The 27,723-nt window shown below is 57.5% G+C and overlaps 13 protein-coding genes across 13 annotated transcripts; 8 read left to right on the top strand and 5 right to left on the bottom strand.

Moving 5' to 3' along the window:
- The first annotated feature begins 1 nt into the window (after position 1).
- SCHCODRAFT_02005419 (uncharacterized protein) lies at positions 2 to 1,835 on the top strand. The gene is made up of 5 exons (XM_003035403.2): positions 2 to 186; positions 239 to 278; positions 332 to 570; positions 628 to 1,060; positions 1,108 to 1,835. Exons 1-5 carry the CDS (start codon positions 101 to 103, stop codon positions 1,627 to 1,629), a joined length of 1,320 nt encoding a protein of 439 aa, XP_003035449.1. The 5' UTR covers positions 2 to 100; the 3' UTR covers positions 1,630 to 1,835.
- Positions 1,809 to 3,430, bottom strand: SCHCODRAFT_02682245 (kinase-like protein; the record flags this gene model as incomplete). Its single annotated transcript, XM_003036214.3, has 5 exons — positions 1,809 to 2,635; positions 2,690 to 2,918; positions 2,978 to 3,129; positions 3,212 to 3,343; positions 3,388 to 3,430. 5 exons carry the CDS (start codon positions 3,428 to 3,430, stop codon positions 2,100 to 2,102), a joined length of 1,092 nt encoding a protein of 363 aa, XP_003036260.1. The 3' UTR covers positions 1,809 to 2,099.
- Positions 3,431 to 3,854: 424 nt separating this feature from the next.
- Positions 3,855 to 4,675, top strand: SCHCODRAFT_01120045 (uncharacterized protein). The gene is made up of 2 exons (XM_003035404.2): positions 3,855 to 4,279; positions 4,327 to 4,675. The coding sequence occupies exons 1-2, from the start codon at positions 3,894 to 3,896 to the stop codon at positions 4,649 to 4,651; spliced, it is 711 nt and encodes a 236-aa protein (XP_003035450.1). The 5' UTR covers positions 3,855 to 3,893; the 3' UTR covers positions 4,652 to 4,675.
- On the top strand, positions 4,637 to 6,503 carry SCHCODRAFT_02604470 (uncharacterized protein). Its single transcript, XM_050344110.1, has one exon. It carries the CDS (start codon positions 4,843 to 4,845, stop codon positions 6,322 to 6,324), a length of 1,482 nt encoding a protein of 493 aa, XP_050202645.1. The 5' UTR covers positions 4,637 to 4,842; the 3' UTR covers positions 6,325 to 6,503.
- Positions 6,504 to 6,656: 153 nt separating this feature from the next.
- Positions 6,657 to 8,692, bottom strand: SCHCODRAFT_02742326 (uncharacterized protein). The gene is made up of 3 exons (XM_003036215.3): positions 8,400 to 8,692; positions 8,332 to 8,348; positions 6,657 to 8,277 (listed from the first exon to the last, which is right to left on the bottom strand). The coding sequence occupies exons 1-3, from the start codon at positions 8,590 to 8,592 to the stop codon at positions 6,880 to 6,882; spliced, it is 1,608 nt and encodes a 535-aa protein (XP_003036261.1). The 5' UTR covers positions 8,593 to 8,692; the 3' UTR covers positions 6,657 to 6,879.
- A 558-nt stretch (positions 8,693 to 9,250) lies between these two features.
- SCHCODRAFT_02481339 (uncharacterized protein) lies at positions 9,251 to 10,211 on the bottom strand (the record flags this gene model as incomplete). The annotated part of the gene is made up of 2 exons (XM_003036216.1): positions 9,251 to 9,926; positions 9,979 to 10,211. The coding sequence occupies 2 exons, from the start codon at positions 10,209 to 10,211 to the stop codon at positions 9,251 to 9,253; spliced, it is 909 nt and encodes a 302-aa protein (XP_003036262.1).
- A 1,381-nt stretch (positions 10,212 to 11,592) lies between these two features.
- On the top strand, positions 11,593 to 14,644 carry SCHCODRAFT_02604458 (cytochrome P450). The gene is made up of 12 exons (XM_050344109.1): positions 11,593 to 11,953; positions 12,004 to 12,325; positions 12,525 to 12,670; positions 12,878 to 12,993; positions 13,102 to 13,187; positions 13,251 to 13,287; positions 13,371 to 13,560; positions 13,655 to 13,736; positions 13,964 to 14,068; positions 14,145 to 14,167; positions 14,223 to 14,352; positions 14,399 to 14,644. The coding sequence occupies exons 1-12, from the start codon at positions 11,746 to 11,748 to the stop codon at positions 14,481 to 14,483; spliced, it is 1,530 nt and encodes a 509-aa protein (XP_050202644.1). The 5' UTR covers positions 11,593 to 11,745; the 3' UTR covers positions 14,484 to 14,644.
- Positions 14,645 to 14,846: 202 nt separating this feature from the next.
- SCHCODRAFT_02523365 (WD40 repeat-like protein) lies at positions 14,847 to 17,309 on the top strand. Its single transcript, XM_003035406.2, has 7 exons — positions 14,847 to 15,231; positions 15,282 to 15,350; positions 15,400 to 15,504; positions 15,561 to 15,912; positions 15,965 to 16,085; positions 16,138 to 16,952; positions 17,000 to 17,309. Exons 1-6 carry the CDS (start codon positions 15,004 to 15,006, stop codon positions 16,943 to 16,945), a joined length of 1,683 nt encoding a protein of 560 aa, XP_003035452.2. The 5' UTR covers positions 14,847 to 15,003; the 3' UTR covers positions 16,946 to 16,952; positions 17,000 to 17,309.
- Positions 17,310 to 17,598: 289 nt separating this feature from the next.
- On the top strand, positions 17,599 to 18,997 carry SCHCODRAFT_02523364 (uncharacterized protein). Its single transcript, XM_050343499.1, has 8 exons — positions 17,599 to 17,609; positions 17,659 to 17,701; positions 17,764 to 17,950; positions 18,002 to 18,104; positions 18,158 to 18,296; positions 18,349 to 18,463; positions 18,524 to 18,631; positions 18,682 to 18,997. Exons 3-8 carry the CDS (start codon positions 17,810 to 17,812, stop codon positions 18,853 to 18,855), a joined length of 780 nt encoding a protein of 259 aa, XP_050202643.1. The 5' UTR covers positions 17,599 to 17,609; positions 17,659 to 17,701; positions 17,764 to 17,809; the 3' UTR covers positions 18,856 to 18,997.
- Positions 18,998 to 19,250: 253 nt separating this feature from the next.
- On the top strand, positions 19,251 to 19,744 carry SCHCODRAFT_02604452 (uncharacterized protein). Its single transcript, XM_050344108.1, has 2 exons — positions 19,251 to 19,345; positions 19,407 to 19,744. The coding sequence occupies exons 1-2, from the start codon at positions 19,276 to 19,278 to the stop codon at positions 19,592 to 19,594; spliced, it is 258 nt and encodes an 85-aa protein (XP_050202642.1). The 5' UTR covers positions 19,251 to 19,275; the 3' UTR covers positions 19,595 to 19,744.
- Positions 19,745 to 20,019: 275 nt separating this feature from the next.
- SCHCODRAFT_02660856 (cytochrome P450) lies at positions 20,020 to 21,200 on the bottom strand (the record flags this gene model as incomplete). Its single annotated transcript, XM_003036217.2, has 6 exons — positions 20,020 to 20,105; positions 20,169 to 20,358; positions 20,417 to 20,453; positions 20,512 to 20,713; positions 20,778 to 20,926; positions 20,992 to 21,200. 6 exons carry the CDS (start codon positions 21,198 to 21,200, stop codon positions 20,020 to 20,022), a joined length of 873 nt encoding a protein of 290 aa, XP_003036263.2.
- A 795-nt stretch (positions 21,201 to 21,995) lies between these two features.
- On the top strand, positions 21,996 to 23,739 carry SCHCODRAFT_02005284 (kinase-like protein). Its single transcript, XM_003035407.3, has 4 exons — positions 21,996 to 22,377; positions 22,437 to 22,576; positions 22,637 to 22,862; positions 22,932 to 23,739. The coding sequence occupies exons 1-4, from the start codon at positions 22,143 to 22,145 to the stop codon at positions 23,504 to 23,506; spliced, it is 1,176 nt and encodes a 391-aa protein (XP_003035453.1). The 5' UTR covers positions 21,996 to 22,142; the 3' UTR covers positions 23,507 to 23,739.
- SCHCODRAFT_02604446 (uncharacterized protein) lies at positions 23,490 to 27,599 on the bottom strand. Its single transcript, XM_003036218.2, has 8 exons — positions 27,578 to 27,599; positions 27,429 to 27,528; positions 26,508 to 27,370; positions 25,821 to 26,456; positions 25,418 to 25,770; positions 24,620 to 25,368; positions 24,350 to 24,569; positions 23,490 to 24,299 (listed from the first exon to the last, which is right to left on the bottom strand). Exons 3-8 carry the CDS (start codon positions 27,359 to 27,361, stop codon positions 23,947 to 23,949), a joined length of 3,165 nt encoding a protein of 1,054 aa, XP_003036264.1. The 5' UTR covers positions 27,362 to 27,370; positions 27,429 to 27,528; positions 27,578 to 27,599; the 3' UTR covers positions 23,490 to 23,946.
- Positions 27,600 to 27,723: the final 124 nt, after the last annotated feature.

The raw sequence follows: 27,723 nt of genomic DNA, 5'->3' as shown, positions 1-27,723 counted from the left end.
TTGACACAGCCACCTATCAATTTTTGTGCGTAAATGCAAAGTACGTGCCTTCGCCTCACCCTCATCGTCGTCTACGGTCCTCGAAGGGCATCCGCCCACCATGAGTCAAGGCCAAGATGCTGCAGAGCAGAACATCCAGATGTGGAAGGTCAAGAAGCTCATCAAGAGCTTAGACAGCGCCAGAGGGTGCGTACGGCGCGCGCGGGACGTGCGGGCGGGGCGCTGACTGCGATCGCAGGGCGGGAACGTCGATGATCAGCCTGATCTTGCCGCCAAAGGTGAGGGGGATAGTGCTCGTGGTATTGGAGGAGCAGCGATGAACGTTTGGCAGGACCAAATCGCGCGCGCGTCTGCGATGCTGACGCAGGAGTACGGGACGGCGTCGAACATCAAGTCTCGTGTGAACAGGCTGTCGGTGCTGGCGGCGATCACGAGTACGCAGCAGCGGTTGAAGCTGTACAACCGCGTTCCGCCGAACGGGCTGGTGCTGTTCGTTGGGACGATCCTCACGGACGAGGGGAAGGAGAAGAAAGTCTCCTTCGATTTCGAGCCCCATAAGCCGATCAATACGTGCGTGTGCCCCTTGCTTTGTGCTCAGCACCCACCTCACATCACATCCTCCCCCAGCTCCCTGTACCTCTGCGACAACAAGTTCCACACGGAGGCGCTGCAGGAGCTCCTCGAGTCCGACTCGCGCTTCGGCTTCATCGTCATGGACGGCAACGGCACGCTCTTCGGCACGCTCGCGGGCAACACGCGCGAGGTCATTCACAAGTTCACCGTCGACCTCCCCAAGAAGCACGGCCGCGGTGGTCAGTCCGCGCTCCGTTTCTCGCGTCTGCGCGACGAGAAGCGGCACAACTACGTCCGCAAGGTCGCAGAGCTCGCCGTGCAGCACTTCATCACGAACGACAAGGTGAACGTGCAGGGGCTCGTGCTTGCAGGCTCGGCCGACTTCAAGACGGAGCTGAGCCAGAGCGACATGTTTGATCCGCGGTTGGCGGCGAAGGTCATCAAGGTCGTCGATGTCAGCTACGGTGGTGAGAACGGCTTCAACCAGGTGAGCTACATGAGCAATTTCTACGGCACTCGCTGACTGGGTTTTAGGCCATCGAACTCGCCGCCGAGTCGCTTGCAAACGTCAAGTTCGTGCAGGAGAAGAAGCTCATTCAGCGCTACTTCGACGAGATTAGCCAAGACACCGGCAAATACTGCTTCGGTGTCGACGACACGCTCAAGGCGCTCGAGCTCGGCGCCGTCGAGACGCTCATCGTCTGGGAGAACCTCGACATCACCCGCTACGTCCTCCGCAACGCCGCCGGCGAGGAAATCATCGTTCACGCCAACAAGGAGCAGGAAAAGGACCGCGAAAAGTTCATCGACAAGTCCACCGGGCTTGAGATGGAGCAGGTGCAGGAGCCGCAGGCGCTCCTCGAGTGGTTCGCGGAGAAGTACCGCGACTTCGGCGCGAACCTCGAGTTCGTTACCAACCGCTCGCAAGAGGGCGCGCAGTTCGTGAAGGGCTTCGGTGGGATCGGTGGCTTGTTGCGGTACAAGGTGGATTTGGATAGCTTGCAGACGGTAGATGACGAGGAGGACGAGTTCTACTCGGATGATGAGGATATTTGACGGTTTTGCCCGGCTCTGAGGAGCCCCATCCAGCTAGGGGACGCCGGGTGGGGTGGAAGGGAGGGGAAGGAGGGGACGACGGTGGTGTGGTGGCGGCGGAACGAGGCGGTCGTCACGGTTCGAAGCGACGTGCCCGACGAGGGGCGCTGCGTCAAGTTCCCGCTGGAATCAGTCAAGATCTGGCCCGTTCGCTGCGTGCAGCAGGAGGTGCGTTGCTCGTCCAATCTCGGCGTCCCCAAATAGCTCACGCATCGTTTAGAAAATAGCAAACGAAGGATACCCGTATGCATCAGCGCGGGTAGCCGTACCCCTGTTCTGAGCGTATTGTAATACTGGTCGTGTATGTATGTAACATATCGTCTTGACCATCTGAGGCGACACCTGCGTGTAACGGATCTGGCAAAGGCTAAAGGTTCATGGGACCAGTACCTACGAGCATAAGTAATTCCGGACGCCGAGGGCGCGCCAGTCTATCGCGGATGCATGACCTCCCACTTGTATTTACTCGCAAACGGCTCTTCAATGTATTCCAAGTTCTGGCGCACCGTCGTCTGTTCGTCGCCGATGAGGTCTTCGGGTCGAACGGAGATGCGTTCGCCACAGGACCCCATGGACATCCAGTCAAACACACCGAAAGAGGAATCTGATCTTGGCTGCTTGAGCACAGGGCCGTTCGGTGACGGTGCAGTATCACCAAGGCGTTTTCCCACCAGTGGGCCGGGCTTCGACAGGTCATAGAGTGGTTGACCTTCGAGCCCTGGAGCGACGCTTAGAAAACGTCGCTTCCACAAGTCGTAGTCGGGCGTCTCTTGAAAGGCCAGAGAACGCGCATAATCGACGAAGTCGCCAAAAACTGTTGGATAGCCAGCGCAAAGTGCTGAGCCTGACCAGAGCTGTTTGAGGGCGAAGTAATCGTCGGTATCGTGCGTAGCCCAAGGGAGATCACCGCAGAGAAGTTCTGCGATGGTGTATGCCAAAGATTCGATGTCTTCACGACGTGAGGGGCCTATGATATCGGTTAGCCTCAGAATATCAAGTCATAGGGGGTACTCGAGCTTACTGAGATGCAGATGCATGTTCAGGCTGATATAGCGATAGGTTCCAAGATGCTTTTGCAGGGCCTCCTCTTGAATATGCTCATGGGTCGATGGATTGCGATAGTTCCTTGCGAGACCGAAGTCTATGAGCTTCACACGGCCTTCGTCAGAGCCCACGCCAGCGAGGAAGTTCCCGGGCTTGATGTCGCAGTGTACGATGCCATGGAAGTGGATGAACTCGATGGCGTCTAGCTGGATCATGACGGAATAAGTCGGGACTGCCCAGGGGGACCTGGTCGAGGCGAGCTCACCATCTGCCAGGCCACAGCGACGAGGCTTTGCAAAGTGAGGCCGTTTGGTGTCTGGGAGAGGCATCCAAGATCGTCCCCGAGCTTCTCGAGCGCAAGGTACTCGTATATTTGAGAGCGCCCATAAGCGCACACCTGTGGTATAGCCGGATGGCCTGCGGATCAAGACTCAAGTTGAGCATTAATGCCCTCCCCACTCGAGAAAAATGGGGGCATTCATTGGAACGTATCACCCACCTCTGAGTCTGATCATCGCGCAAGCCTCGTGTCGCAGCAGGGGGTTATCGACAGAATCCTCGGTGCGCGCTTTCTTGACCGCAACAATCCTGGTGTCGGGCGCGCCGACGATTTTTGCAGAGTAGACTGTACCTGCATAGGGTCAAAAGGCGCTCCTTCCTGCGTGTTGGACCTACCACAGCCGCCGTACCCGATGCATTCAACAAGCTGTAAGCGCATTGTTGCTCAAAATATGCTCGTGGCGAAGCGAGTGAAGACTGTTCAGGTCATCAGTCGAAAGCATCAGGTGGGACTGAGATGGCGCTGCTCACCTACTAAACACGCTTGAGATGGTAGGAAGTAGCCTCGATGAACGGAAAGAAGGGAAGTGCGGTGATATTACGTCTAGTGGCGGAGGCCGCCGAACTGCATCGCTGGAATTAGAAGAAAGGCAGGAATTGCTCCTTGAAGTGAGATACCGTGGTGTGCTCTTGAGAAGGATCCTATGCTGTCGGAGCTCTGACATTCAGGACCAGCATATCATGCAGCTTGGTCCAACTTTGACGAAGCTGAACATGGTCACAAGTATTGTGACCACACGCTCGATTCGGTAACTGCCGGCGTGACTTGTGCGCGCTTGCTATTTTGTCTTCAATTCCTCTTCATTCACGCGTTTTCGCTCCTAATTCACTTGCTCGTTACCATGGCGGCGAATAAGCGAAAGGCAGATACAACCATAGACAAGCCTGGTCCAGCCAAGCGTGCGAAGGCCATAGACGAAGCCACAGCCGACACGGCGAACCAGACAAGCGCGCCTGAAGCGCCAGCGCCGATCCATCAGCCAGACCACCAGGACCCACCTGATATGGAGGCAGGTGCAGCGAGTGAGAAAGTACCTGGGACTGTGAAGACACCTCGACGGCGTAACAAGCTTGCCCCACCACGTCCCTGGCCTACGGTAGCACGCGCCGATTCGGCGACGGGACCGCGTTCAGCGCACAAGGAGGGAAAGAACTACATCTGTATCACGCGGAAGACGAGCTTGGGAGCGTACTTGCGTCGCTGCAAGGACTTAGTGCTGAAGGACGGGTGCGTGTCATGCCTCTATGCAAGTTCCCCAGACTGAATGATCGCAGGTATAAGACACTTCATCTGAGCGCGATGGGGGCCGCAATCCCACACCTTGTGCAACTTAGCGTCGCCCTTCCTCCCATCCTTCCGTACGACCCGTCGGAAATCCATTCCGAGATCACGACGGGCACCATCCACGTCCACGATGAAATCGTTCCGGACAACGAAGACGAGGACATCACATACGAGAAACGCGGCAAATCAACGCTCATGATCGTCATGAAAATTGGAGACGGAGAGTACGAGGGTAACGACAGGAGCAAGAGCCTCGAACGGCGCCGACGGGGGAAGCGTACACAGACGCAGGTGCCACCCCTCCCATTGAGCTGAGCCGCTTAGACCGGCGGCAGCTCCGCGTCATCCGCGGCATTACCGCCCCACGCATGACGCGGCCGGCCGGCGATGCCGCACTCATAATCAAGACCCGTTGCCACAGCCCCGCATCATCGTCTCTTGCTTCTCGACCACCACCAGCGAGAAACCCAACCACCCAGACTCTACCAGCTTATCGGCGTCCAGCGATGCAGGCTGCGTCGCACGGAGCGCGGGCGTCTGTCCGCAGCGCTCCGAGCCTGTCAGCCTGGAGCGCAGTGAGCGCCCCACGGCTGGCAAGGTCTATACATACCTCTCATACTGCCAAACTTCGACACACCGCAACCTCTACCGCGAGGAATGCCTCGTCCTCTGCTACGGGGGGTGCCAAGGGCTTGTTCGAGCGCTCGCGGGCGTTCGTGAACAACCTTGTCGCTCACCTTACTGCTCCGGGCATCGGGGTGAAACCTCACGGTCCCTACGTCGGTCATGGTTATCACCAGGCTGCTCGTGCACCCATTCACTCTGGTTACTCCCTCCCCCTTCGCACCGCACTCGCTCGCCCAGCCCTCAGTACCCCCGCTACCTTCCTCCCTCGTGCACCGGGCGTGCCGCGCTCGATCGCCCAGGTCGGCCTTGGTACTGCACGCAACTTCTCGACGGCGCGCCCCATCTTCCAAAGCCTGGCGGAGAATGTGCCGGTCGCGACCCGCGCTCTCATCGAAGCCGGCCCTGACACCCGCCGCGCCAAGCACCGCGCGCAGGCCCGCAAGATGGCGAAGCAGGACAAGGAGAACGGGCGTGCATTCCGCGCGCCTGGGTTCGAGAAGCAGCAGAAGAAGCTTACCAAGGAGGAGAAGGCGGCGAAGAAAGAGCAGGCGATGAAACAGTACTTCGCTGCCCCCTCGCAGGCCGCTGTCGTCACCCAGCTGCTCATCCCCCTCGCCCCCACCCCGACCGAGCGAGTCCCACTCGCTCCCTCGACCACTCTCGCGGAGACCATCATGCCCCTCATGGAGGTCGCTTCCGTTCATGCGACCCACGGTTCGCATCGTATGCGCGTCGCTGCACTGTTCGATCGCCTGGACGGCGCCCGAGTATGGGACCGCGGCGTCTCGTGCTCCGCCTACTCGCAGCTTGCGGGTACCTCGGGCGTGTGCACAGTACTCAAGGTCGAGTTCGTGGGCTGGACGAAGGCGGAGGTGCGCTCCGTCATCGGCGAGAGCGGCACCGGCTGGTGCGTCCTTGAGGAGTTGGAGACCATCCCCGGCGCCGACTTTGCGAACGAGGACATGTCCGGCTACGATAGCGACGTGCTGTCGGAGATCTCGGGATTGACTGGCTCAGAGATGGACGCGTTCAGCGAGCCGGATCTCGACCTATCCTCCCCGTCCACCATCGACCCGTCGCAGTCGTTCGTGCTGCCAACGCTCGACTTCTCGTCGTCGTTCTCAGCGACCGCGCACTCGGCGGCGGCGTCGGTGTCCGACTTGTCCTCAGCGCTGTCTGATGTCGGGTCCGACTCGCTGTCCGACCGAGCAAGCTACGCAGCGGTCTCGTCGACGAGCTCACCGGTATTCATCGACCCGCCTTCGGAGAACGGGTGGTACACGTTCAGCTCTGACTTTGGGCGGCGGTCGGGGATGCTGTCGGGAGAGGAGAAGCAGGATACGCTCGAGCAGCAGTTGTGAAGGATGCGAAGTTTTGCAGATTTGAAGGGATACATGTTCGCCAGTTTCTTGTCCTCGTCACGACCTAGTTAACGACTACCTTTACCTTCTCTGTGTGTACTGACTTGTACTTGCCACCCTCGTTATTCCCCCAGTAATTCTGGTAATCATACATCTTGTGCGAAAAGCCCGCCACGCAACGAAAATGAATGCAAGGGTTGCTGACTGTTGTACGTGTACTGCAACCGTGCGAAGGCATTGGCTTCCTCAATCCCCATAAGGAAGTGATATGCAGGCGGTCCGCCACCCAGCTTGTCTTTACAACCTAAGCCACGTACCTCTGGTTGAACTGTGACACCCGCCGCGCGACTTCAGGCGTAGTGAGCATATCGATAATTTCGAAGATACATTCTGGTCCGAGTCCGTAACTACACCTAAACGAAGTACTGCAAAGCTCGTCAAAGGGTAATCCGATGTCGTCTTCCACCTGTCCAGACGATACGAGCTTGATGATTTGCTTTGCAGCCGGTATCGTCGAATCCCCTTCACATTCCCACCCGAGCTTAAGCTGGCCGCCTACGGGAGACTGGGCTCTTCGCGGCATCCTAGGGTCAGAGACCGGACTTCTTCCCATTCATCGTCCCTTCGCCTGAATTCCTCCGTCGCGCCCTCACTCCGAGGGTCCTCGAAATCCTCGGGGTAGGCCAGATTGACCCGAGCCATACCGTCGAAGACGTCGACCAAGAACTCAGCCACATCACGCCCGTTGGTGATGTTCACACACGCCTGCAGAGGAATCTCGACGGGGTCGGCGCGCCTGTCCCCGGCGTCGACGAGGGTAGTCCGGTATGGGATGTTGGTCGCAGTGAAGTTCATGTTGATGTGGCGTATCTGCGGGCAGTGCTCCGCAAATGCCGCCAGAGACGCCAGGGTGCACGCGATGCCTTCCTTCGGGCAGATCTCGCAGTTCATGAAGATATCGAGCTCGCGGAGATTGGGCCACGCCCGAGCCATCTGCAGACAGTCGTCGTCCGTCAGCTCCGTGCCTCCCAGGGGGCAGATGTACAGCTTTGTGAGGCGAGAGAAAGCCGTGAGGGGAGCGATGTGCTGGGATAGCAAGGGCCAATCGAACGAGACGAAGAAATCGTCGACGGTGAATTCTTCGAGATGTTCGTACGAGCAGTGCTTTCGCATGACTTCTGTGAGCGTGGTGAGCGCCGAAGACGGATCGGCGTCGGCGCAGACGACCTTGAGAGTTTGCAGCGGCCGGCGGCGAGTGACGGGCGCGCACTGTATGATGTCGATGGCGTCGACGAACGACAGGCCGTTGTTCAGATACAGGCGACGAAGTGCGGGAAAGGCGCCCTCCGAGTAAGCAGGAGCATGCCTAGTCCAATGTCCTCTTCTCACCACCGCGCAACCAAGACGTAGGTCGAGTGACTCCAGCGCCGGAAGACGCGACAGCGCTTCGAGAAGCATTGGGTCGCGGTCGAATGGGAGCCTCAGTACAACTTCCAGTAGGTGACGCATGTCCGACAGGGCTCTGATGAAGGCGCGCAGCCCAATTGGTCCGTATGCATCGTAGAAAGTGCTTCCCACGGTTTCATCGACACGAAGCCGAGTAAGAGAGTTCCCGTTCAGTGGGATGGATCGATAAACGAAGACGTCCAAGAACACGTTCTCGAGGTCGAGCGTAGAAATAGAGACGTGGGGCGGGATGATGGCTTCGAGAAACATGCAGCGCTCACGATAGAATTCGCGCGCCGAGCGCTCGTTGACATATACATATTTGGGAGGGGCATCGCGGAATTCGAGAGTGATGAGGTTAGGAAACAGTGTAGTGGGTGGAGGACTGTCAGCGATGAGGGATCTGACGGAATCGTCCGAGAGCTTGTTGAAGCGGAGGCGTTTCACGAGCGGAGATAGCTTGAGGAGAGGCGCCCAGTGTTCTGCGGACAAGGCGTCCAGAGCGACCTATATGAACGACTGAGCATGCATACTATTGACAGTCTGAGCTTTGAGACGCACCGATGAGGACGTGCGTGCTATGGGGAGATATCAGTAGGTGGACATTTAGAGCCCACGGCACGACGTACCACGACTGAAGGCGCCCTCGGGTAAGAGGCGCAGGAGGTTCGTCAACCTTATATATGACCACAGAACGGGGTTTGCGGCCTCATGCCATGCCTTGCAGGAGCGCGAGAGGCGGGCGAGGTCTCTTCTGTGCAGTACGTCCTCGCGACAGATGAGGGTGCGAATTTGCGTAGATAGGTCAAGAAGCGAAAGCATGGTAGAGCTGAGACGTGCGGGTATGGGCTAGTTTGGGAGTGAGGGTAGACGGTGGCGGGTGGCAGAACGTTGAGTGAGGGTGAGAGGCAAGGGCCGCTCTGCTTTTGAGCAGCCCGCGCCTTTGTGCTCCTTTGGGTTAGTTTGATTTCGGATCACTCCGAATTGCGGAAGCATTCATGATCACGATCCACGACTGAGTCTTTGAGCGCTCCGAGTCGGAGACCGGCGTAAAAGCATACAGTACCCTCGACGTTACCTGTTATAATCTTGACAGAATGGGCGCGGGGTGATGCAGGCGATGACAGAAACCGATTTCTTTGCCACAAATCCCCAGCGTAAATTCACCGACGAGCGGTAAACAATCATATAATCATCAGTCCATGTTGCAAGCAGTACAGATCCCGGAAGGTTAGGCGCGAAGCCATCTATGTATGCATACTTCGTGTACAGAGTAAGTGAAGACGGACAACCTTCGCCCAGGACCCGTATCTAATGCAACACATAACTCAACTCTAATACCATACTTCTGTCCGAATCGTAAGTCCGATAGAGAATGACGTGAGGTCCGTAAGCGCGTGTATGCTCGTAAGGAACGCATGAGCCCGTACACTGGCCCTAAAACAGCGGAAAACAGCGGAGCCAGTGCTGACGGTGCTGCTTACAGCGCAGCGAAGGCCACGACAGCAACGGCAGCCGCCACACCGAACGTGCCAACGCCCTTGAACGCGCCCACCGCCCCGTTCTTGTCGTCGTCCTTGTCCGCGACGACACCGAGCGAGGCAGGGTCCGCAGGGACCTCGACGCAGACGAGCCCCGAGTCCGACGCGGTGGGGATAACGGAGATGGTGGTCGCGCCGCCCGCAAGGGACGTCGAGACGACCGTCGGCTCCGCGTACGTCGAAGTGCCGTTGACGTAGACAATGATGCTGCTTGCCGAGGGCTGGGTCTCGTTGGTGAAGGACGAGGAGACGGCGCGGCGGTCGTAGGCCGATGAGGAGCCCACGGCGGTGGTGACCTCCGCCGCGGAAGAGCTGTAGGCGGTCGTGACGGGGACGCTGGAGCTGCTGGGGACGTAGGTGCTCGAGGGCGCGCTGGACGAATAGTACGTGGTCGGGGCCGCGCTGCTTGAGTAGTACGTGGTCGGGGCCGCGCTGCTGGAGTAGTACGTCGTCGCGTTGGCGGCGGAGCTGGAGCGCACGCTCGTGACTGTGGCGTTAGCGCTGCCAGTGGGCGAGGCAATATAGTACGTGGAGATCGTCGTCCCCGACACGGTGTACGTCGTCGGCTTGACCAGGGACGCCGGGACGCAAGTGTAGCTTGGGACCGCCGACGAGCTGCGCAAATTTGTGGTGAGCGTGAGGGCATAGGTAAGCGTGTGAGGCATACCTGACGGACGACGTCACGTTGCTGGCGGTCGTCGCTGCAGCGCTCGACCACGACGACACATTGGTGGCGGTCGCAGCAGCGCTGGTCCACGACGTCGCACTGACCGCGGCCGACGACGAGTAGTCAGCGTACGACGATGAGCTGTACACGTCGCTGGAGTTGCTGTCCTGGCGCGGGATGTACGAGCCGAGGGCGGGCACGGCGCCGACGATGAGCAGACCCAAGAACTTCATGGCGATGAGCGAGAAAATTGCGTGAAGTTGAAGGGAGGAGGCAACGAGGAGGGCAGACGATGCCTGGTGGACGCAGATGAACTTGGACGGGGAAAGTCAGGTGCACCCAGCGTATCCTTTATACCACATAAGTCGAACCGTCACGCTTTGAAAGAGTGGCTGTGGAGGCGGCCCCAGGAACCCGTCACGGAAGAGCATCCCAAAGGCACCTCGGTCGACAAGATGAATGAGAATCGATGAGCAGGCAGTCCGCAGGCGGCTTCGGCGTATAATTAGGGAGGACGCGTGTCCTGAAGGAGGTAGCGTGCCGGCCTCGAAGGCAGACAGTCGGTTGGACGGCAAGATTCCGTGAGAGGACGCGGGCGGGGATGGCCATCTGCCCCCGTCGTCGGCCCATATTCGGGCTGTCCGGCAGAGGGCACTGCTGAGCGCTCGGAATACAGATCTGCATCTGGCAATCCAGGAGGCGGGCGCGATGGACAATTGAATACGGTATGGTCGGCCTGCCACATGGAATAGGCAGCCCTCTGCGGGAGAAAAAGGCCGTCAAGCGCGCGCAGGGAGAAGGGCGCCTTCCGGGCGCCCTTCACCAGCGGTAAACTGACCGCCTTGGCAAAGACCTGCGTGCGGAGATCAATACGCGGGTCTGACATCTATGTCAGAGAGTATGATGCTCACGTTTGTGCGGTGAGGCGACGTTCTTCAAGCAACACGCTGCGAGTCGGCACCTACTGTTTCGAAATAGGTTCTTGCTGTTTTACTGACAGGGTTTCCTCTCCAGAGACAGAGGATAAGCTCCGCTTCGTAGGAAACAGGTTATGTCCTTGGACCATCTCTCTGATGTTTGAGGTTCCATTGAACGCGAAATCTCAAAGACTTGTCTTAGGCGCTAAGCAAGACACAGTTAATAGAGTTGAGAGCCAAAGGTGGGGGTTCGCCATTGATTATGGCCCGCAGAAGCAACTTGAACATGACGGTGGGAAACAGGCGGCTCTTCTGCTTGCTCTTGTTTGCTATCGTCCCTGATGAGATGGGTTCATGTTTGCATCACTTTGGCATCATCCCGCGTGCGACCATGATGTTGGACCCCCTCACCAGCACGCATGTTTATCTTATTAATCGCTATCGTGAAATCTAGGTACCCCCTCGGCGCCCACCAGCTGCAGCTCCCTTGTCTTGTCCGTATTCGTACTTGCCTGCAATCTACAACACGCCACGAGGCAGCCGGCCACTCGCGCGGAGTTCCGCCCTCTATTGTTCTTTTGACCCTCATCCCACGCGTCGCCTATAAGCGAGGCCTTCTCACTGATTGACCTGCGTCCATATGATGAAATATGGTAAGAAAGACTGATCATATCAGGCTATGGAAGGAACCGTGCGTGCGGTCAACTGCTTTGGGACGTCGGCTATCGACTCTTTCGCAGTCACTGAGCGCCCGGCGAAGCGCGCGGAGTTGCAGCGGCTTCTTGACTCGCTCGTATAAATACGTGTGTCCCTCTTGAGTCTTCTTGTTGTACTTCGTGTCGTTCCTATCATGACAGCGATATTGGCGCACGGCGCGATGCCGCTGTGCGAGCTTGGCCTTGCTGGATTAGTGGTCTGCTTGCTTGTGCGGCTAGTTCGTCGCAAGCAGTCTCTGCCTCTGCCTCCTGGACCTCCCGGTATACCTTTCGTGGGCAACATTCTCCTGATGAGCCCCAACAAGGGCTGGGAGGACTTCCAGCACTGGTCAAAGACCTACAGTCAGTACATCCCATACACCTCCTGAACTACATCTTACACCCACTTCCAGACAGCGACCTCATCTCCCTCACCGGCCTCGGGCAACAAATCATCGTCGCCAACACCTACGCCTCCTCCAAGGCCCTCCTCGACCGCCTCAACCTCTCCGACCGCCCTCACAGCGTGTCCATGGGCGAGCTCGCGGGCTGGAATCGCGCAACCGTGCTGCACTACTACGACGACGTGTGGAAGTTGCAGCGGCGCTACCTACACCAGGTGCTCGGCACACGCGCGGGGCTCCGTAAATACGACGACCTGCGCGAGGGCGCGGCCGCGCGCTTCGTGAAGGGACTCATCGATAGCCCGGGATCGCTGGAGGAGCAGTGTCATATGTGGGCGTCCTTCATTCATTCGCGCTCTCATTCCGCATGCATTCGGCAGCTCATCTTCCATTCATTCGCCTACTTCCCCTCCGCCTGGTGACCGGGCCGCTACGAGCGAACGAGCGCTGACCTACTTCCTCTCTTCGACGGCCTGCTTCCTCTCCTCGAACGGACGCTGACTTACTCTCCCCATTCCCTCCTCTAACAGCTACACCACCGACCTCATGCTCCGAATCGCATTCGGGTACAAGACCATAGGCCACGATCCGATGATTCAAATGGCCGAGCGCGCCCTGGAGTCGTCCTCCGAGTTCACCACGCCCGGAACCTGGCTCGTTGACGTGCTGCCCATCCGTGCGTGTGCTTCGTATTGTACTCTTCGTCACACCTCTGCACTGTGTACTTTCTCTTGTACTTTTCGTGCCCCTATTCCCACGTCGAAGCACAGTCTTTTCTCCTGCTGTCTCCCGTGCTACTGCTCCGTGGGAGCTGGGAAGCTCCTCTCCGCTTATCGTCCGCTACTCAATTCCCCAGGTAAATTGCTCATCTCCTCACCCGCAGTTCGACACCTCCCGGCGTGGAACCCCCTATCCAAGCTTCACAGCGCGGTGGAGACCGAGAAGCGCAACATCCACACGCTGTTCGACGTGCCGTTCGATTGGGTGAAGCGGGAGATTGTAAGTGTTGAGTCCAGGGTTTTCGTGGCGAAGATGAAGCACGAGGCTTCAAGTTCGAGCGCGCCACTAATCCCCGTCTGAGATACGCCATTTAACCCACCATTTCAGGCTAGCGGGAAACCGCCACAATCCTTCACGGGAGAGTTGCTGTCGCAGCCTGATATGACGCCCGAGGGCGAGTTGGAAGTAAAGTGGTCAGTAATTTTGCTGCGAGCGTCATGAACCTAATGAACGCAGGCTGACTTCATTTCTCGAAGGACCGCCGGCACGTTCCTCGCCGCCGGGTCGCATACGGCGAGTCTGAATTGCAGTTCGTGCGCTCTATAAGAACTTACCTGCCTTCCCACCTTCCCGTCCCCACCTCCACTCACTCACAGACCACATGGACCATGTTCGCCTTCTTCAAGCTCATGGCCGCGCACCCGGACATTCAGAGGCGCGCTCAGGCGGAGATCGACAGCGTCGTGGGCGCGGAGCGGCTACCAGAAATCAGCGACATGGACGCGCTACCGTATACCTACGCATGCTGCCTGGAGACGATGCGGTACCATGTGGTGGCGCCGTTTGGTGAGTGGGGAGTGGGTTAAGGAAGAGATTTGGAGGGAACGGTGTTTGGAGGAAAAGGAGATAAGAGCTGACACGAGCTTACGCCCGTCAACAGGCCTCCCGCATCGCGCTATGACGGACGACGCGTATGGAGGATATCATATTCCAGCGGGTGCGACGGTGTTTCCGAATTTATGGTGCGTTGTATTTTGTGGCTTCGATTTTCCCGCCATCCTGCTTCGAGCTCCGTTCTTTAAGACTTCGGGGTTCCTGCCATCCTGTTTCGCGCTCCATTCTCCTTCAGCTTCGCATGACGCCTTTAACTGGTCATCTGCAGTATCTTACCCCTTCCCCAACCTCGCTTTTTGCCTGATTTTCTCGCCTCGAAGCCCTACGGCCCGCTCTAACGATGTTTTTCTCGCAGGGCCATCTCACGAGACGAGAGCGAATATCCGAATCCCCACGTATTCAATCCGGAGCGCTTCCTTTGTAAGAAGAGACAACGGAGCCCGCATGACTGGGCTTTTGGGTGAGTAGTCGTGCAAGCGTCGCATTTAATTAGCACCACGTCCGAGCTGCGATTGCGACTGATATTTCTTTTCTAGGTTCGGTCGCCGTATTTGCCCTGGTAAATGATCTGTCTTTCATGGTGTCGAGTACGGCTAACGAGACGTCAATGATAGGTCGCATGCTAGCAGATGAATCCATATTCATTGCATGCGCTACTGCTCTCGCGACGCTCGATTTCTCGCCGAAGGTGAGGGATGGACGGCCTGTGCCAATCGACTTATCCCAGATGGCTGGGCTGGTTAGGTGAGTGATTTGTATTATTTTGAAGATGATCACTGACCTCAGGCAGTTTGCCTACTTCATTTGAGTACGATGCGAAGCCGCGCAGCGAGCGAGCGCGGGCTTTGATCATGAACGCAGTCATGGCGCATTAGATCAGGTGCCTGTGGCCGATGGTAATGGGAAGCCGGCGGACATCTAGTCGCGCGGCTTTGTATACATATAGTGTAATCATCAACATCATGTACAAGAAGGAGGGATGCCATGTGGAATTTATGGACTTCAAGTTGATCGCGGATTCGCGGCACAAAACACATCTTCACCGAATGCGTAGCTCCATCTAATCTACTGCCACAGAAGCTGCGCTGGATTGCTTGACGTCCCAGCCAACACTCATACAACCTACGCTATGAGGGTCTTGAGACGGTGCCCGTCCGGTCAGCCCATTGTTCTCCCAAACGGGGATATGTGATTACCGTGCCGGCTTGCCGTGATCTCAATTCGCTGTCGACTTCTTGTTCTTGGCTACGACCTTCCTTTGTGACTTTTCCATCTACAAGCCCTTGTAATCTGTCATATCCGTGAAAAAGGCCTCGAGACCTTATTGCAGTCGAAACAACCTATTGAACACGACAAGAAGACAGCGATCAGCGGTACCCTCTCCGCGCTTCAGCGATGTCGCTGCCATTACTCCTTCCCCCAAGCGCCATTCCTACTCCCGTGGCAAATGAGTGGACACCGAAACGATATCTTGAACCACCTAAACCACCACCTGTCGATGAAGCAAAGGTGCAGGAGCAGGAGCTGGCGAACGCGCGGAACGCGCTGGATGGCAAGATGCTGAAGAAGACGCGTCCAAGGAGAACGGTGGACTTCAATGGGGGCATGGGGAGATGGAATTTGGTGTGTTCTCTGGCTGCTATTGGTGCACTGTCTGCTGACGCCCTCGCTAGCTCAAGAAGCTTGGGCCGAACCCGAGGTACCGACCATACATGCGACCGAGTCCCCCTCATGTTATCGACGTGCGTTGTTCTTGATCGTGGTATATCCAAGATCTGACGGCCTCCTCAGCTCCTCCCCCCAAAAGCATACCCAGAAAACGCATCTACCTCCCTCTTGACGAAGTACGTCCATACCTCCACCAACAAGATTCGATGTCCCGTAAACGTCGTCACAGTGCGTCTATCTCCTTCATGTCCATGTGCATATATTCATCTCTCTCTTCTCTACAGTGGACTCCCGAAGCAAGACGCATCCTCACGGGCTCGACGAGTGGCGAGTTCACGCTATGGAACGGCCTCACCTTCAACTTCGAGACCATCCTCCAAGCGCACGATACCGCGATCTGCACGTTCGAGTTCTGCCATTCGGGTCACTACCTGGCGTCCGCGGACAAGACAGGCGTCATCAAGTACTTCGAGCCCAATATGAACAACTTGAACTCATGGCAAGGATCGAATTCGCGCGAAGCCATTCGCGGGTTGAGCTTCAGTCCCGACGATCGACGGTTTGCGACGGCGAGTGACGACTCGAGTGTGCGCATATGGTCCTTTCACGAGAGTCGGATAGAAAGCGTGCTCACCGGTGCGTCTCGGTATTTCGTCATGGTCGCTGCGACATTCAAGTACTTCTGCAGGTCACGGCTGGGACGTCAAATGCGTGCAATGGCACCCTACGAAGGGTCTGATAGTATCCGGTAGCAAAGACAATCAGATCAAGTACTGGGATCCTCGCACAGGCACCTGCCTTTCCACCCTGTACGTTCCCCTCCTCCCGATCCCCTCGTATCGAACGCTCATCATTGTCTAGCCACTACCACAAGAACACCATCCAAGCACTCTCTTGGTCACCAAACGGCAACCAGATCGCATCCGCCTCGCGAGACCAAACTGTCCGTGTCTTCGACATTCGCGCCATGAAGGAACTCCACCTCCTCAAGGGCCACAAAAAGGAGGTCTGCTCCGTCACCTGGCACCCCACGCACCCCGTCCTCGTCTCCGGCGGCTCCGAGGGCGCCGTCCTTCACTGGGACCTCGGCGCCGCGCCCACCGAGACCTCAGGCGCTGCAGGCTCCGGCTCGACGACCCTCGCCCCGCGCGCTGTCGTCAACACCGCGCACGACTCGAACGTGTGGTCGCTCGCGTACCACCCGCTCGGCCACCTGCTCGTGTCCGCGAGCAACGACCATACGACGCGCTTCTGGAGCCGCGAGCGGCCTGCGGCGAGCGGGGCGGGCGAGGATCACGGGCAGGAGGAGGAGCCGGAGGAGAACTACGACGTGGACGATATGCCGGGCTTTGGCTTCGCGGCGCGCGGGCCGGAGGGGCAGGATGAGTATGGCCAGCAGGGTCCGTACGGGCGGCAGGATGACTTCATACCTGGCTTTGGTGGGGACGCGAGCTTTGGCGGGGGCGCGAGCAACGGCCCTGGTGGTGGTAGTGCAGGTGGGATCAGGCAAGGAGGACCTCTGCCGCCACAACAGAGCCTGTATCATGGCGGTTTCGAATCGCGAGGCAGCGAAGGTGGCGATGACTGGGGTGGCAGTCATGGTGGCGGAGGTGGTGGCGGGGGCCGACCTCAGCGTGGTTGGGGATCGAGACGAGGGGGTAGGTATTAGGTACAATGTGAGTGGAACCCAATCGCCAGACTTCAGCCAGCTGATCACGCGCAGACCGATGAAGACGATGCTATGATCTGCAGTACATTATCACAACGACCATACTGTCTGCGGGAGAAGCAATCTCTCCGTGTTACGATCTGCCACACCTTGGACATCTCCAGACACACTCTCAAGATATATCAGGCCTGCTTACCCTGTTTGACGGGAGACAGTCGAAGTCCAGTTATACACGCTCCGTAGGGTCCTGCGGATCCTGTGGTATGCTGTCCTCCCGCTGCAGTCCGACATCAACCTCCGAGATTATCAGAGCTTACGAGTGGTCCGATCTGCGTTCGAATCACGGCCAGTGCGCATATTTTAGGCGCAATCGCCTGCGCCCCGGCCAACCCGCGGCCCAACCAGTGACTTTTGCGGATTTTTCAAATCCATCCCATAGCCAACGTCCGGCGCCATCGTCGTGGACATTAAGCGCGGACCGGTATCTGTCCCTCATCATGAATGTGGCATTGCGTACTCTTATAAAAGCTGACCGCTCTAGACGCAGCGGTACAACGTCTTGTCGTCGCTTTCATGTCGCATCTCTGGCATCGTCCAGCTCATAACGGGGTTTTGCTCTTGCAATCAGTCGCGACCGAGGTTGCCCTTCTTCTCGTTCTTTATGGTACGCCTTCTCTGCAAGGTATTCGTCTCCGACGCTGAACCAAGGCCAGGCGTACATGCGGCCCTCTTCGTCGCGTCTATTCCCGCACTAGCGTACGCGATGGCACCACACCAACGAAGCTTTAAATTTACTGACGCTTCTTCTGAACGCATAGCCGCCGAGAGGGAAAGTCGACCCTTCTCACCCTTATTATTGTGGTCATGTTTGTGTCGTCGACGGTTGTGACGGCGGTTTGGACCCGGCTCTATCTAAGGGAGTTTACGCCCTGCCGGTTCAACCCCTCGAATTGTCATGACATGTCCGCCTCTATCGATGTCATCGAATGGCCATCACGCGTCAATGTGAGTTCATTGTGGCTTTTGAAATCGCTCACCGTGTACTCACTCTGTTAGTATATCCTCAACGATGCCCTTGTCGTCTATAGGGCTTGGGTGTTGTGGCCAAACAATAGGACGGCGCGAGGTGTACTCCTATTGTGTATGTTCTGCAGCTTCGGTAAGACATGTCTTGCGTTACGTCGCATCGTATTGTGGCTCACCGAACCCAAGTCGGAACAGTCATCGAATGCGTCTGGAGAACGTATCCTGTGTTCGACTTCCCGCGCAAGGTTTCTGTACCGGGCCTTATGGGAATACTGCTCTTCATTACCAATCTGACGGCCACTACGCTCATCGGTATCCGTTTTTGGTGAGCAACCCGTCAACACAGAGCTCCAGTAGCTGAGACTCGTGATGTTCAGGATCTACAGGAAAGATGTCCGTGCTTGGATAGCGCCATTGCGCTCGACACGTACGAGGGTTGAGACAATCCTCATGCTGCTTCTGGAGTCCGGTGTGATCTACTGCGCTCTATGGGTGCGTGGCACAGCTGATACCTTCTTCAATTCGGGACGTTGAGTATGTGTCTTATCGCAGGCTTTCTTCCTCGTCACGATAATTCCTCCTTCTGGCCTCAAACACAGTTACGACCCTACCCAAATTGCCATATTTCGCGTCTTCGATGATATATTATATTTGTTATCGGTGCGTCTCATGGGTTCTGACTTGGTCAAAGCTCACGCAGTTGCATCTAGGGCATTTACCCTACCTTTGTCGTTGTCGTCGGTGTGTTGCATCAACAGTCCACGGGCATGTCTACGATCGGTGCCCAAAGCAAGTTTCTGGAATCGCTACGCATCCTTCCTGAATGTGATACCGAAGAATGTCGACGCGAGGCGCGTAGTATGTCTGCGAGCGAGTGCAATTAGCGCCGACGCTAAAATTCGATGTCTTGCTTCGAATTTGCGGATTTTCTCGGTTGTATGTAGAACTTAACAGGGTCAAGCCTAAGCTTCGTCGTCTACTAGTTCCCGTCCATATATGACAGTTCGATTCATCTATTTAGTTGCTTCATGACGGGCAGCCAGCAGGAAAGAGCAAAGCGCCGCTTCGTGTTCGCCGCGATGAAGAAGTGGAGAAGGAATCCCGTCTCGCGCGTTCTACTTCCCGGCTAGCTCGGAAGGGGTGTTCTCACCCTTTCGAGCTGTAAGGGTTCGATCCGTCATCTGTCAGACGGCGAGATGCGCGAACGAGGGGTCTTAGAAATACAACCTTCGTCCAGAGTATAAATCGTGAGGCCTCCTTCTAACCGCTGCTCGGCAGCGCCTTGTCAATCCCACTGCGAGACGATGCGTTCCGCTTTGTTCAACCTCGCCATGATCGCCTTCGCTTTCCTTCAGGTCAGCGCTCGGCTTCCGGGTAAGTGACCTACACTGCGTGCCACCTCTTCCGTATATTGACGAGGCCCTTCTTTTGACAGCTTGCATGAACTCGTGTTATGACGAGCTCTGCTCCGGCCAAAGCAAACACACCTGCTTCTGTGGCTACGCAACGTTCACCATGGACGACTGTCTCGAAAAGCATTGCCACGAAATACCGTGGAATGCCCGCAACGAGCTCTGCGAGTACTATACGAGACTGCAAAAGGAAGAGGATGAAGGTGCTTGAAGCGCAGTGTTCAGACCAAAAGTTGGAATTGGGCAAGCGGAGTGTACATGTTATGACACTACAGCCATCAGTACCGTCGCCTCGCAGAGTGTTGCCCTGTACAAGGCCATCTTGCCGAACCGAGAGCCCAGTATGAAACCACGCGTGCCCTCTCAGGAAATGTGTCTCGAGCCGCAGTCAGATACCAGTACGGGATGATACTCTCTGGAGGGTATCCGATCGCCTATGAACGGGCGGAGTGCGTGTAGGCACAACTTGCACTTCGGACGACCAACAATGCTGCCCTACACGAGCGCTCGTGTCGGAAGGGGAAGATAGCAGTGGCTCAGGAAGTCCGGGATCTGGCATCCGGATACACATCCTCGTCTCGTGCGATGGCCCTATGCGAGTGCTTAGCCGCGTTAAAATGCACGGCGCTTCCACCCTCACCAAAGATTTGAGGAGATAATCGCTCCTTCAGAAAAGATGCACCCATCGTAGAAGCTGTTTTCCATGGTTAGGTGGGGCACGGCTGAAGCTTCGTATCAGCCCACGCAACACTCACTCAACCAGCCAACAAGGCCGCCCGGCGCACCCAAGGGGAACACAACGTGCCACCTGAGCGCCTCGAGACAGCAAGCGCGCGTGTACGGGCAGTCATCCATGTCGGCGACGAGGGGAAGGCGGTCGCTGCCGACGACGCGGTCGATCTCGGCCTGCGCACGGTCCTGGATTGTTGGATGGAGGCAGATCATCTTCATGAACGCGTACGTGGTCCAGACCGTCTGAGTAGCGGCATTGTGGGCTAGTATGAGCTTGACAGGCGCGGCTCGATAGACGTACCATGTGCAATCCTCCAGCGAACAGCATCGCGGCAGACCTGCAGACGTGTAAACCGTAAGCCAAGAGACGATGTCGATGCAATGGGCCGCGCGTACCACTTAATTGCAGACAGATCCCCGTCCGACAGACCCTTTTCAGAGAGCAATTCTGAAACGAACGACGGTCCAGCCTGCCCTTCGTCTATTTCCTTTTTTACCCACTCGTATGGCGTGTTGACGAGCTTGCGCAGGTTATCGTGCTGCTCCTTCACGGCCTGCTTCCAACCGGCGCCAGGGCACCAGTCTGGGACGTAGCGCACTTGCATGCATCGTGTCAGTGTTCTGAACTCGATGTGTACCAGCTGACGCAGAGATGCACGCACGAAAAGGGAAAAGGACATCCACCATCCATTTTCCAGGCGCGCCGAACTCGGAGGCGGCGTCGGTGATCTCCTCGGCCATCTTGATCATTGGGTCGTAGCCCTTCGACACGTACCCGTAGGTGACGCGGAGGATCAGGTCGCCGGCGAAGCTAATGCGATGGGTTCAGAACCCAGGACACACGCACGGCGGGGAGAGAAGCAAGCAGATACGCACGTATGGCAATGTTCTTCCATCTTCTGGGGCTCCTCTATGAGGTTGGCGACAAAATTCGCCGCCACCACCTCCTTCATCGCGTCGTAATGCATCAGGCTGGACCGTGTGCCGATGACTTGGTGGAAGAGGCGGCGCTGGCGCTTCCACACGTCGTTGAACGGGCTGAAAATGAGCGAATTCTTCCACCCGACGAGCTCGTTCATGGTCATGAGCTGCGGGCGGTCAGAGGCGAGGAGCCATCGAGGATGGTCTTGGCGGAGCCGAAGGAGTTAGCAATGATGATGGTCTTCCCGAGTCCGGTGAGGGAGACAAAAGGGTAGTCTGGGGCAGTTGTCAGCGTGCGCCACGGGCAGGCGCAAGGATACGCGGCGGAGACAAGGGGCGTCGTACTCAGCTCTGTGCTCCATTGATGTAAGGTCTCCCAGCCCTTCTATGGATGCACGAGCAGGATTTTGCTGACAAATGGTCCTGGTAAAAGACGCTCGGGCGGCGTCTGCAAACTTCGCACGAGTAGCCGTGTCGCGAGGGTGGCGACCGCGGCGCCGCCCACTTCCAGTTCGTGTTCAGACGTACCACAGTTGGAATGAGTTCCATGAAGGGCACAGGTTTCTGGACGCTGGAGGCGCCGGTCTGCCTCATAGTGAGCCTGGATCAGAATAATAGCCTGCAACCCTATGAAATTCTGGTTTCCGTCGCCGTTGAAGCCACGGACAACCCTCGACAAAGTATGTGCCGGTATTCTGCGGTACGATCAACGAGCTGTGCGAATATACGAGACTGCCGAAGAGGAGGATGGGCGCACTTGACAGTGCTCGTAGCAAAGGTCGTAGCTAGACCTGATAGCAGGCTCGACTGACATGTGCAGATTTTCAAACAGCCCTAGTAGTTGCAGTGGAATTCCCTATTAGCGGGCCCAGCGAGGACATTCTCGGGGCGATGGCCTGATGGTGGTAAGTAAGGAGGTGGATAATGCCGGGGATATACACGTGTATGAGCGCTATTATGTACTTTAGGCGTCGGACTACTGTACGTCGCGGTATTTGATTCCAGCGGTGCTCTTGCAAAAGCTGCAGTCACGTCGAGGGTCATCCGTATCCTCATCATTCGACTGCTCCAGGAAAGCCTTCATTTCTGCCTTCTCCAGCTATACCATGAAACTCTTTCTTGACAATTTCATTGCGGAGGGCGGCCAAGGTGCGCATCATCGAGCTACGGCGCTCGTGCGGCAGAGATTGCGGCTCACCATTGACGCAGCAAGAGTATATCGTGCCCATACCACGGACAGCACACATAGCAGGGTGGTCGCTGTGAAGAAACTGCACACGACCAAGCATGTCAGGAATCCTGTGTTACGCCACGAGGCGTGTGTTATGATCGTCCTTCAAGGTGCGCATCAGACCCTCGTGATGTTTCCCCGTCACCACGAACTCACTTGTTTGCTGAAGGGCATCCGGCTATCCCCGAAGTGTATGCATGGGGACGTAGCCAGTACTTTGAGTATTTGGCCCTCGAAGAGCTGGGTCAGGATCTGACGACGCTGTCGCCACTCACGCTGCATAACCTGGTCGTATTGACTTGCCAACTGGTGAGCCAGCCGCGTTGTCTGCCTGCGCACTCTCACTCACTACTTCGATTCGTGGCGAAGCTCGACGCGGTTCAGTTTATACATGCCCATCACATTGTCCACTGCGACATAAAGCCGAGCAACGTTCTCTTTCAGCGGCATCCCTCTGGCGTAGTCAAGCTCATCGATTTTGGCATGGCGAAGCTCTATCGTGATCCTACGACACTTCAGCACCGACCGCAAACGTCGCTCAGGTGGATGCATGGCACGAAGGGCTTTGCAAGCATCAACGTGCATTATCACATTCGTGAGCGCATCTTCAACATCTTATCAGCTATGTAGTGCCTACAATCTGACATTTATCATTCTCATTAAGGGCCCTCGCGTCGGGACGACATTGAATCCCTCTCGTATACGGTGCTAAGCCTCCTGTGCGGCGGACTGCCCTGGCTGGATCATGACGCTGAGAATGCCGACGTTGTGCGTCTGAAAGTCATGTGGTCCGGCGCTGCGCTGGGGTACGGATACCCACCTGTCTTTGGCGAATTCCTCGACTACGCGCGCTCTCTCAGGTTCGATCAAGAGCCGGCTTATAAGGAGTGGAGAAAGCGGTTCAAAGCAGTGATGTCTGAGATCACTGAGCCACCGAGATTCTCAGTATCCGACACAAGGAATCGTCTCCGACCGGCTACCTGGGCATCCTTGGCACATCACACACATATTCCTACTCCGCCGTCAAGTATCGCCGAGGATGCGGTGGGGGGAAGCAACGATATGTTCAGTCCCACGTCGCCTTGGTATGGCCCTGTCAATATCCCAGACGAAGATCTCGTCGGTGACGAGAAGAGACTGGTTTCCACGAGTCTTGGGCACATCGACGAGGTACCCGGCATGAAAAGAGCATGCATATATGTTTTTCTAGGAAAGGATGAGCGGATGGTCGCGGAATGAGTTTTGTACTGTATATAGAGATAGGCTCCTTTGGTGCTCCTCTTCTGTCGTTGTGTCATAATAACCTGCAGTTCAACCATATCCACCATCGCCTCTGCTTCGGGTCTCATACTATGAGCACGCAGTTTCACTTGTCTACTATACCTCTGCACCTTGACTGATATAATAGCATCTCAAAGCCAGCGAATGCGAGGAGGAAGAGAATCATGGAAATAATATTACGTGAAGTCGATACAACGGCATGAGGCGAAGATACATACAGTACGTAGGTCGGTCAATAACATAAGAAGGTTCCTAAAAGCACACAGCGATACACATAGAGTACAGCGAGAACGTCAGACAAGGGACAGAGCGAGAGCGTAATCGTGGCGTGCACCCACCCCCCTGCTCGTGATACGTGCTCGGGAAGGCGGGCGACATAACGGCGTGGGCCGCGGCGCTCACAGCTCATCGTCGGTGACCTCCTCACCGCGCTTCTTGCGCGCCATGCGCTCCTTCTTCAGCTTGCGGGCCTCGGACGACGTGATCTTCTTCGTCTTCTTCGTCTCGATCTTGTTGCCCATCGCATCGTACTTGTCCTCCTCCTCGCCCTCCTTCTTGTCGATCCGTGCACCGGAGCCCTGGCCCTCGACCCAGTTGTGGCCGGACGCCTCGAGACGGCCGTCGCGCATCGCCCAGACCTCCTTGCAGATGGACTCGGAGAAGTCGCGGTTGTGCGTGATGATGAGCACACCACCCTCGAAGGTCTTAAGCGCCTCAATCAGGGCCGCGAGCGACTCACGGTCGAGGTAGTCTAGAACGAAGGTCAGCATACGTCAGAGGTGAAGGATAAACAGCACGTACTGGTCGGCTCGTCCAAGCAGATGATGTGGGGGCGACGCCATGTCGCGGCACCGAGGACGATCTTGACCTTCTGGCCACCGGAGAGACCGCGCATGGTGTTGTGCGAGACGAACTCCGGCTCGAGACCGAAGTCGGCGAAGTGCTTCTCAATCTCGCGACGAACGAGCGGGCGCAAGAGACCGAGGCGCTGAGCCTCACGGGTGTCGACCTCCAGAACTTTCTGCAACGACAGTCAGTACGAGGCAAAACAGGATTGAGTAGAAGACGCACCTTCTCGAAACCGCGCTTGATGAGCTCGTCACGCGGCAACCAGATGTTCTCGGACGACGAGAGGTTCTTGAACGACACCTCGTACTCGTAGGACTGCTTGAGCTTCTTGCGCGCGACGATCTCGTCGATGATGCGCTTCTGCCCCTCGACGACGACGGTGGCGCCCTCCTTCATCTTCTTCTCCTCCTCCTCGGTGATCTGGCGCGTCGCCTTGCTCATCTCCTCCATATCCTCGCCAGTCTGGTAGCGCCAGAGCATGTACTCGAGCGGCGTCTTGTCGAGGTGGTTGTCGATGTGGTGGAAAGCGTGCTGGGCGACGTAGCCGATGACCAAGTTCGGGTGCTTCCAGATCTCACCGCCCTTGTTCGGCTCCATCTCGCCAGTGAGCAACTTGACGAGAGTGGACTTGCCGGAACCGTTGGGGCCGAGGATAGCGACACGGGAGGAGAGGGAGACTTGGAGGGAGATGTCGTAGAGCTGCTGGACCGGCTGCGACGGGTACTGGAAGCCGACCTTGCGCATCTTGAGCAGAGCCTTCTCCTTCGTCTTGACACCATCGAGGAAGGGCGGGTCGGGGAGCTTGAACTTGTAGTCCTCGGCCGCCTCGAGGGTGTAGTACGACTTGGCCTCAGGCACCTTCTGGACGAACGCCTCGAGGTTACCCGCGTACCGCCTGATCTTGAAGCGGTTGAGGTGGAGGACGTCGGTGATGGTGTTGTTCAAGAAGCCGGAGTCGTGCGAGACGATGACTAACAAGGGATGAGCATATATGCTATGGGGGCAGGGCGTAAGACGTACTGGAGGTGCAGTGCGTGAGGCTGGTGAGGTAGTTCTCGAGCCAAGCGACGTTGACGACGTCCAAGTGGTTGGTCGGCTCATCGAGGAGCAGGATGTCGGCCTTGAAGAGCATGGCACGCGCGAGCGCGAGCTTCATCTTCCAACCACCGGACAGGGAGCCGATAGCCTGCTTCTGGCGCTCGTCGTCGAAGCCGACGGAGGCGAGAGTCTCGATGATCTCCGACTCGCCGGCCTCGACACGCTTGTCGCTGAGGATGAACTGCAGGACCGAGGTGTCCTCCTCGCTGCCGTCGATGTCGTGCTCGACGTAGAAGGTGCGGACCTCGTCGGGCGACGGGAAACCCTCGACCTGGCTGTAAGGTTGTTAGCCCCGTGCGCGCAAAATGAGCTGAACTCGACGAACCCGTTGGTGATGGCGCGCATGAGGGTCGACTTGCCGGTACCGTTCTTACCGCAGAGACCGTAGCGGTGGCCACGCTTCAGGCGGAGGGTAGCGGTGTTGAGCAGGATCTTGGCACCGTAAGCGAGCGAGAACTGGCAGTTGCACAGGTCCTCGCCCTCCTCGTCGTCCTCGTGAACCTCGTCCTCATCGTCCTGCGACGCCGACTTGACACACCACTCGCGGCAGAGGGTGGCCGGGTCGGGGTTGGTGGTCGCGAAGGCGATGTAGGGCGCGAGAGTCTCCCAGTCGTTGGTCTCGAAGTTCTTCGCGTTGATGAGGTTAGCGGCGAGGTGCGCGGCGTACATGGTGTCGAGGTTGGCAACCGGGACTTCACCGCCCATCTTCTTCGCGAGCGCAGCAACGGTGTGGATGACCTGCTTGCCATCGGCGACCTTCAAGGGCGGAAGGTCGGAGCCGTCGTTGTCAGCAGGGATCTTGCCGACCTGGCGGAGGGTGTCGATGGCGCGCTTGACAACGCTGCGAGCCTCGGGGTCACCGATGGTCGTCTCGACCTTCAGGAGACCGGGGAGGAGCTTGGGGATGAAGGGGCGGACGGTGACCTCGGAGTCGACGAGCTTGGCCATGTTGTCGATGATGCTGTAGGATTATGTAAGCGACCGCAGGAGCAAGAAGTACGGGGTCACGTACACAGCGACCTTGCGCTTCGTCGCGGTCAGCTTCTCGCTGAGACCGCGAGAGAGCAGCGGGACCATGAGGGAGAGGGTGGGGGAGTCGACTTCGGAAACGAAGGTGGTGGCGGAGAGGAGCATGATGGTCTTGGGGACCTCCTCAACCGGGTTCTCGAGAGCTTTGATAAGGGCCGGAATGAAGCGTTCAATGTCTTTGTTCGACACCAGGGCGGTAACCTTCTGGAGCGAGTCGCGGGCGGCCTTCTTCACGTCGGCCTTGGTGTCCCAGATCGCCTCAGAGAGGACCGGGACGATCTCGGGCGTGTGCTTGGCGGTCTGGGCCGGTGCGCTGGCGACGAGCTGGTTGAGCGCGACGAGCGAGCCGGTCTTGACCTGCCACTTGCCGGCGGTCTTGATCTCGTGAAGAAGAGCAGGGAGAACGAGCGCAGTCGCCCACGGGTTCATCGCAGCGACGAACTCGCGGACAGCCTCGACGGCCGCCGTCCTGACAGCGGGGGTCTTGTCGGCGAACGCCTCGAGGAGTGCATTGTAAAGGCCGGAATCGACGAAGATCGGCTCGAGGGCCTTGACGGCGCCGCCCTTGATGAGCTGGAGGACGGCGTTCGCGGCAGCCTCGCGGGTCGCGGGGGACTTCTTGTCGGCGAGGGCCTTGATGACCGCATCGGCGAAGCCGGCGTGCTGGAGGGCGGCGGGGCCCTCCTTTTGGGCGCTAGCGGCGAGGGATGCGACGGCAGACTCCCGCTGGGCCTTGTCGGCGCTGAAGAGCGCGGACGTCTCGGCGGGCTGGGCGCCGGCCTTGAGAGAGGCGGGCGAGGGAGTAGCGGGGGCGGTGGGCGTGGCGACAGCGGGCATCTCTGATGTCTGCGCTCATCGCTGTCAGCGATCTGCGCGATCGGCCAGTTTTTCAGCGCAAACTCACCGTGGGGTATGGAATCGTGGGGAAAAGTGGATCTAAGGAAAATCGCTACCAGCGGCGAACAAGAACAGAGAACGCTTCTATTCTACGGTGGCGAAAACGCCTGGACGTCGTCAGCGGCGGCGAGCAGAGCGGTCAGGCGGCGTACACACCTCTAGAGAAGAACGGCGGGGGAGATGAAGAGGCGTGAAAAAATCCGCCGCCGCTTTTATATCGGATCCGGCGCTCACATGATCCGCCGAGCCGGAGCCACTGCAGAGCCACAGTCACGAGCCCCGTCTGCCGGACTGGATCCTAG

Source organism: Schizophyllum commune (assembly GCF_000143185.2).
Source record: "Schizophyllum commune H4-8 unplaced genomic scaffold SCHCOscaffold_1, whole genome shotgun sequence".
Lineage (NCBI taxonomy): Eukaryota > Fungi > Basidiomycota > Agaricomycetes > Agaricales > Schizophyllaceae > Schizophyllum > Schizophyllum commune.
Note: the sequence above shows the minus strand (reverse complement) of the source record. Positions and strands in the feature narration are given on the sequence as shown.

Excerpts from the sequence above, each read along its gene's own strand:
- SCHCODRAFT_02005419 (XM_003035403.2), top strand. The coding sequence starts at position 101 with ATGAGTCAAGGCCAAGATGCTGCAGAGCAGAACATCCAGATGTGGAAG. Across the intron at positions 279-331 it reads GCCTGATCTTGCCGCCAAAG|GACCAAATCGCGCGCGCGTC; the intron begins GTGAGGGGGATA and ends AACGTTTGGCAG. Across the intron at positions 571-627 it reads CCCCATAAGCCGATCAATAC|CTCCCTGTACCTCTGCGACA; the intron begins GTGCGTGTGCCC and ends ATCCTCCCCCAG.
- SCHCODRAFT_01120045 (XM_003035404.2), top strand. The coding sequence starts at position 3,894 with ATGGCGGCGAATAAGCGAAAGGCAGATACAACCATAGACAAGCCTGGT. Across the intron at positions 4,280-4,326 it reads GACTTAGTGCTGAAGGACGG|GTATAAGACACTTCATCTGA; the intron begins GTGCGTGTCATG and ends GAATGATCGCAG.
- SCHCODRAFT_02604470 (XM_050344110.1), top strand. The coding sequence starts at position 4,843 with ATGCAGGCTGCGTCGCACGGAGCGCGGGCGTCTGTCCGCAGCGCTCCG.
- SCHCODRAFT_02742326 (XM_003036215.3), bottom strand. The coding sequence starts at position 8,592 with ATGCTTTCGCTTCTTGACCTATCTACGCAAATTCGCACCCTCATCTGT.
- SCHCODRAFT_02604458 (XM_050344109.1), top strand. The coding sequence starts at position 11,746 with ATGACAGCGATATTGGCGCACGGCGCGATGCCGCTGTGCGAGCTTGGC. Across the intron at positions 12,671-12,877 it reads CGTTGACGTGCTGCCCATCC|TTCGACACCTCCCGGCGTGG; the intron begins GTGCGTGTGCTT and ends CCTCACCCGCAG. Across the intron at positions 13,288-13,370 it reads TCGCCGCCGGGTCGCATACG|ACCACATGGACCATGTTCGC; the intron begins GCGAGTCTGAAT and ends ACTCACTCACAG.
- SCHCODRAFT_02523365 (XM_003035406.2), top strand. The coding sequence starts at position 15,004 with ATGTCGCTGCCATTACTCCTTCCCCCAAGCGCCATTCCTACTCCCGTG. Across the intron at positions 15,232-15,281 it reads GCATGGGGAGATGGAATTTG|CTCAAGAAGCTTGGGCCGAA; the intron begins GTGTGTTCTCTG and ends CGCCCTCGCTAG. Across the intron at positions 15,351-15,399 it reads GTCCCCCTCATGTTATCGAC|CTCCTCCCCCCAAAAGCATA; the intron begins GTGCGTTGTTCT and ends CGGCCTCCTCAG.
- SCHCODRAFT_02523364 (XM_050343499.1), top strand. The coding sequence starts at position 17,810 with ATGTTTGTGTCGTCGACGGTTGTGACGGCGGTTTGGACCCGGCTCTAT. Across the intron at positions 18,105-18,157 it reads GTGTATGTTCTGCAGCTTCG|TCGGAACAGTCATCGAATGC; the intron begins GTAAGACATGTC and ends ACCGAACCCAAG. Across the intron at positions 18,464-18,523 it reads TGATCTACTGCGCTCTATGG|GCTTTCTTCCTCGTCACGAT; the intron begins GTGCGTGGCACA and ends GTCTTATCGCAG.
- SCHCODRAFT_02604452 (XM_050344108.1), top strand. The coding sequence starts at position 19,276 with ATGCGTTCCGCTTTGTTCAACCTCGCCATGATCGCCTTCGCTTTCCTT. Across the intron at positions 19,346-19,406 it reads GGTCAGCGCTCGGCTTCCGG|CTTGCATGAACTCGTGTTAT; the intron begins GTAAGTGACCTA and ends TTCTTTTGACAG.
- SCHCODRAFT_02005284 (XM_003035407.3), top strand. The coding sequence starts at position 22,143 with ATGAAACTCTTTCTTGACAATTTCATTGCGGAGGGCGGCCAAGGTGCG. Across the intron at positions 22,378-22,436 it reads TGTTATGATCGTCCTTCAAG|GGCATCCGGCTATCCCCGAA; the intron begins GTGCGCATCAGA and ends TGTTTGCTGAAG. Across the intron at positions 22,863-22,931 it reads CAACGTGCATTATCACATTC|GGCCCTCGCGTCGGGACGAC; the intron begins GTGAGCGCATCT and ends ATTCTCATTAAG.
- SCHCODRAFT_02604446 (XM_003036218.2), bottom strand. The coding sequence starts at position 27,361 with ATGCCCGCTGTCGCCACGCCCACCGCCCCCGCTACTCCCTCGCCCGCC. Across the intron at positions 25,369-25,417 it reads CCTCACGCACTGCACCTCCA|TCATCGTCTCGCACGACTCC; the intron begins GTACGTCTTACG and ends ATCCCTTGTTAG. Across the intron at positions 24,570-24,619 it reads TCAAGCGCGGTTTCGAGAAG|AAAGTTCTGGAGGTCGACAC; the intron begins GTGCGTCTTCTA and ends CTGTCGTTGCAG.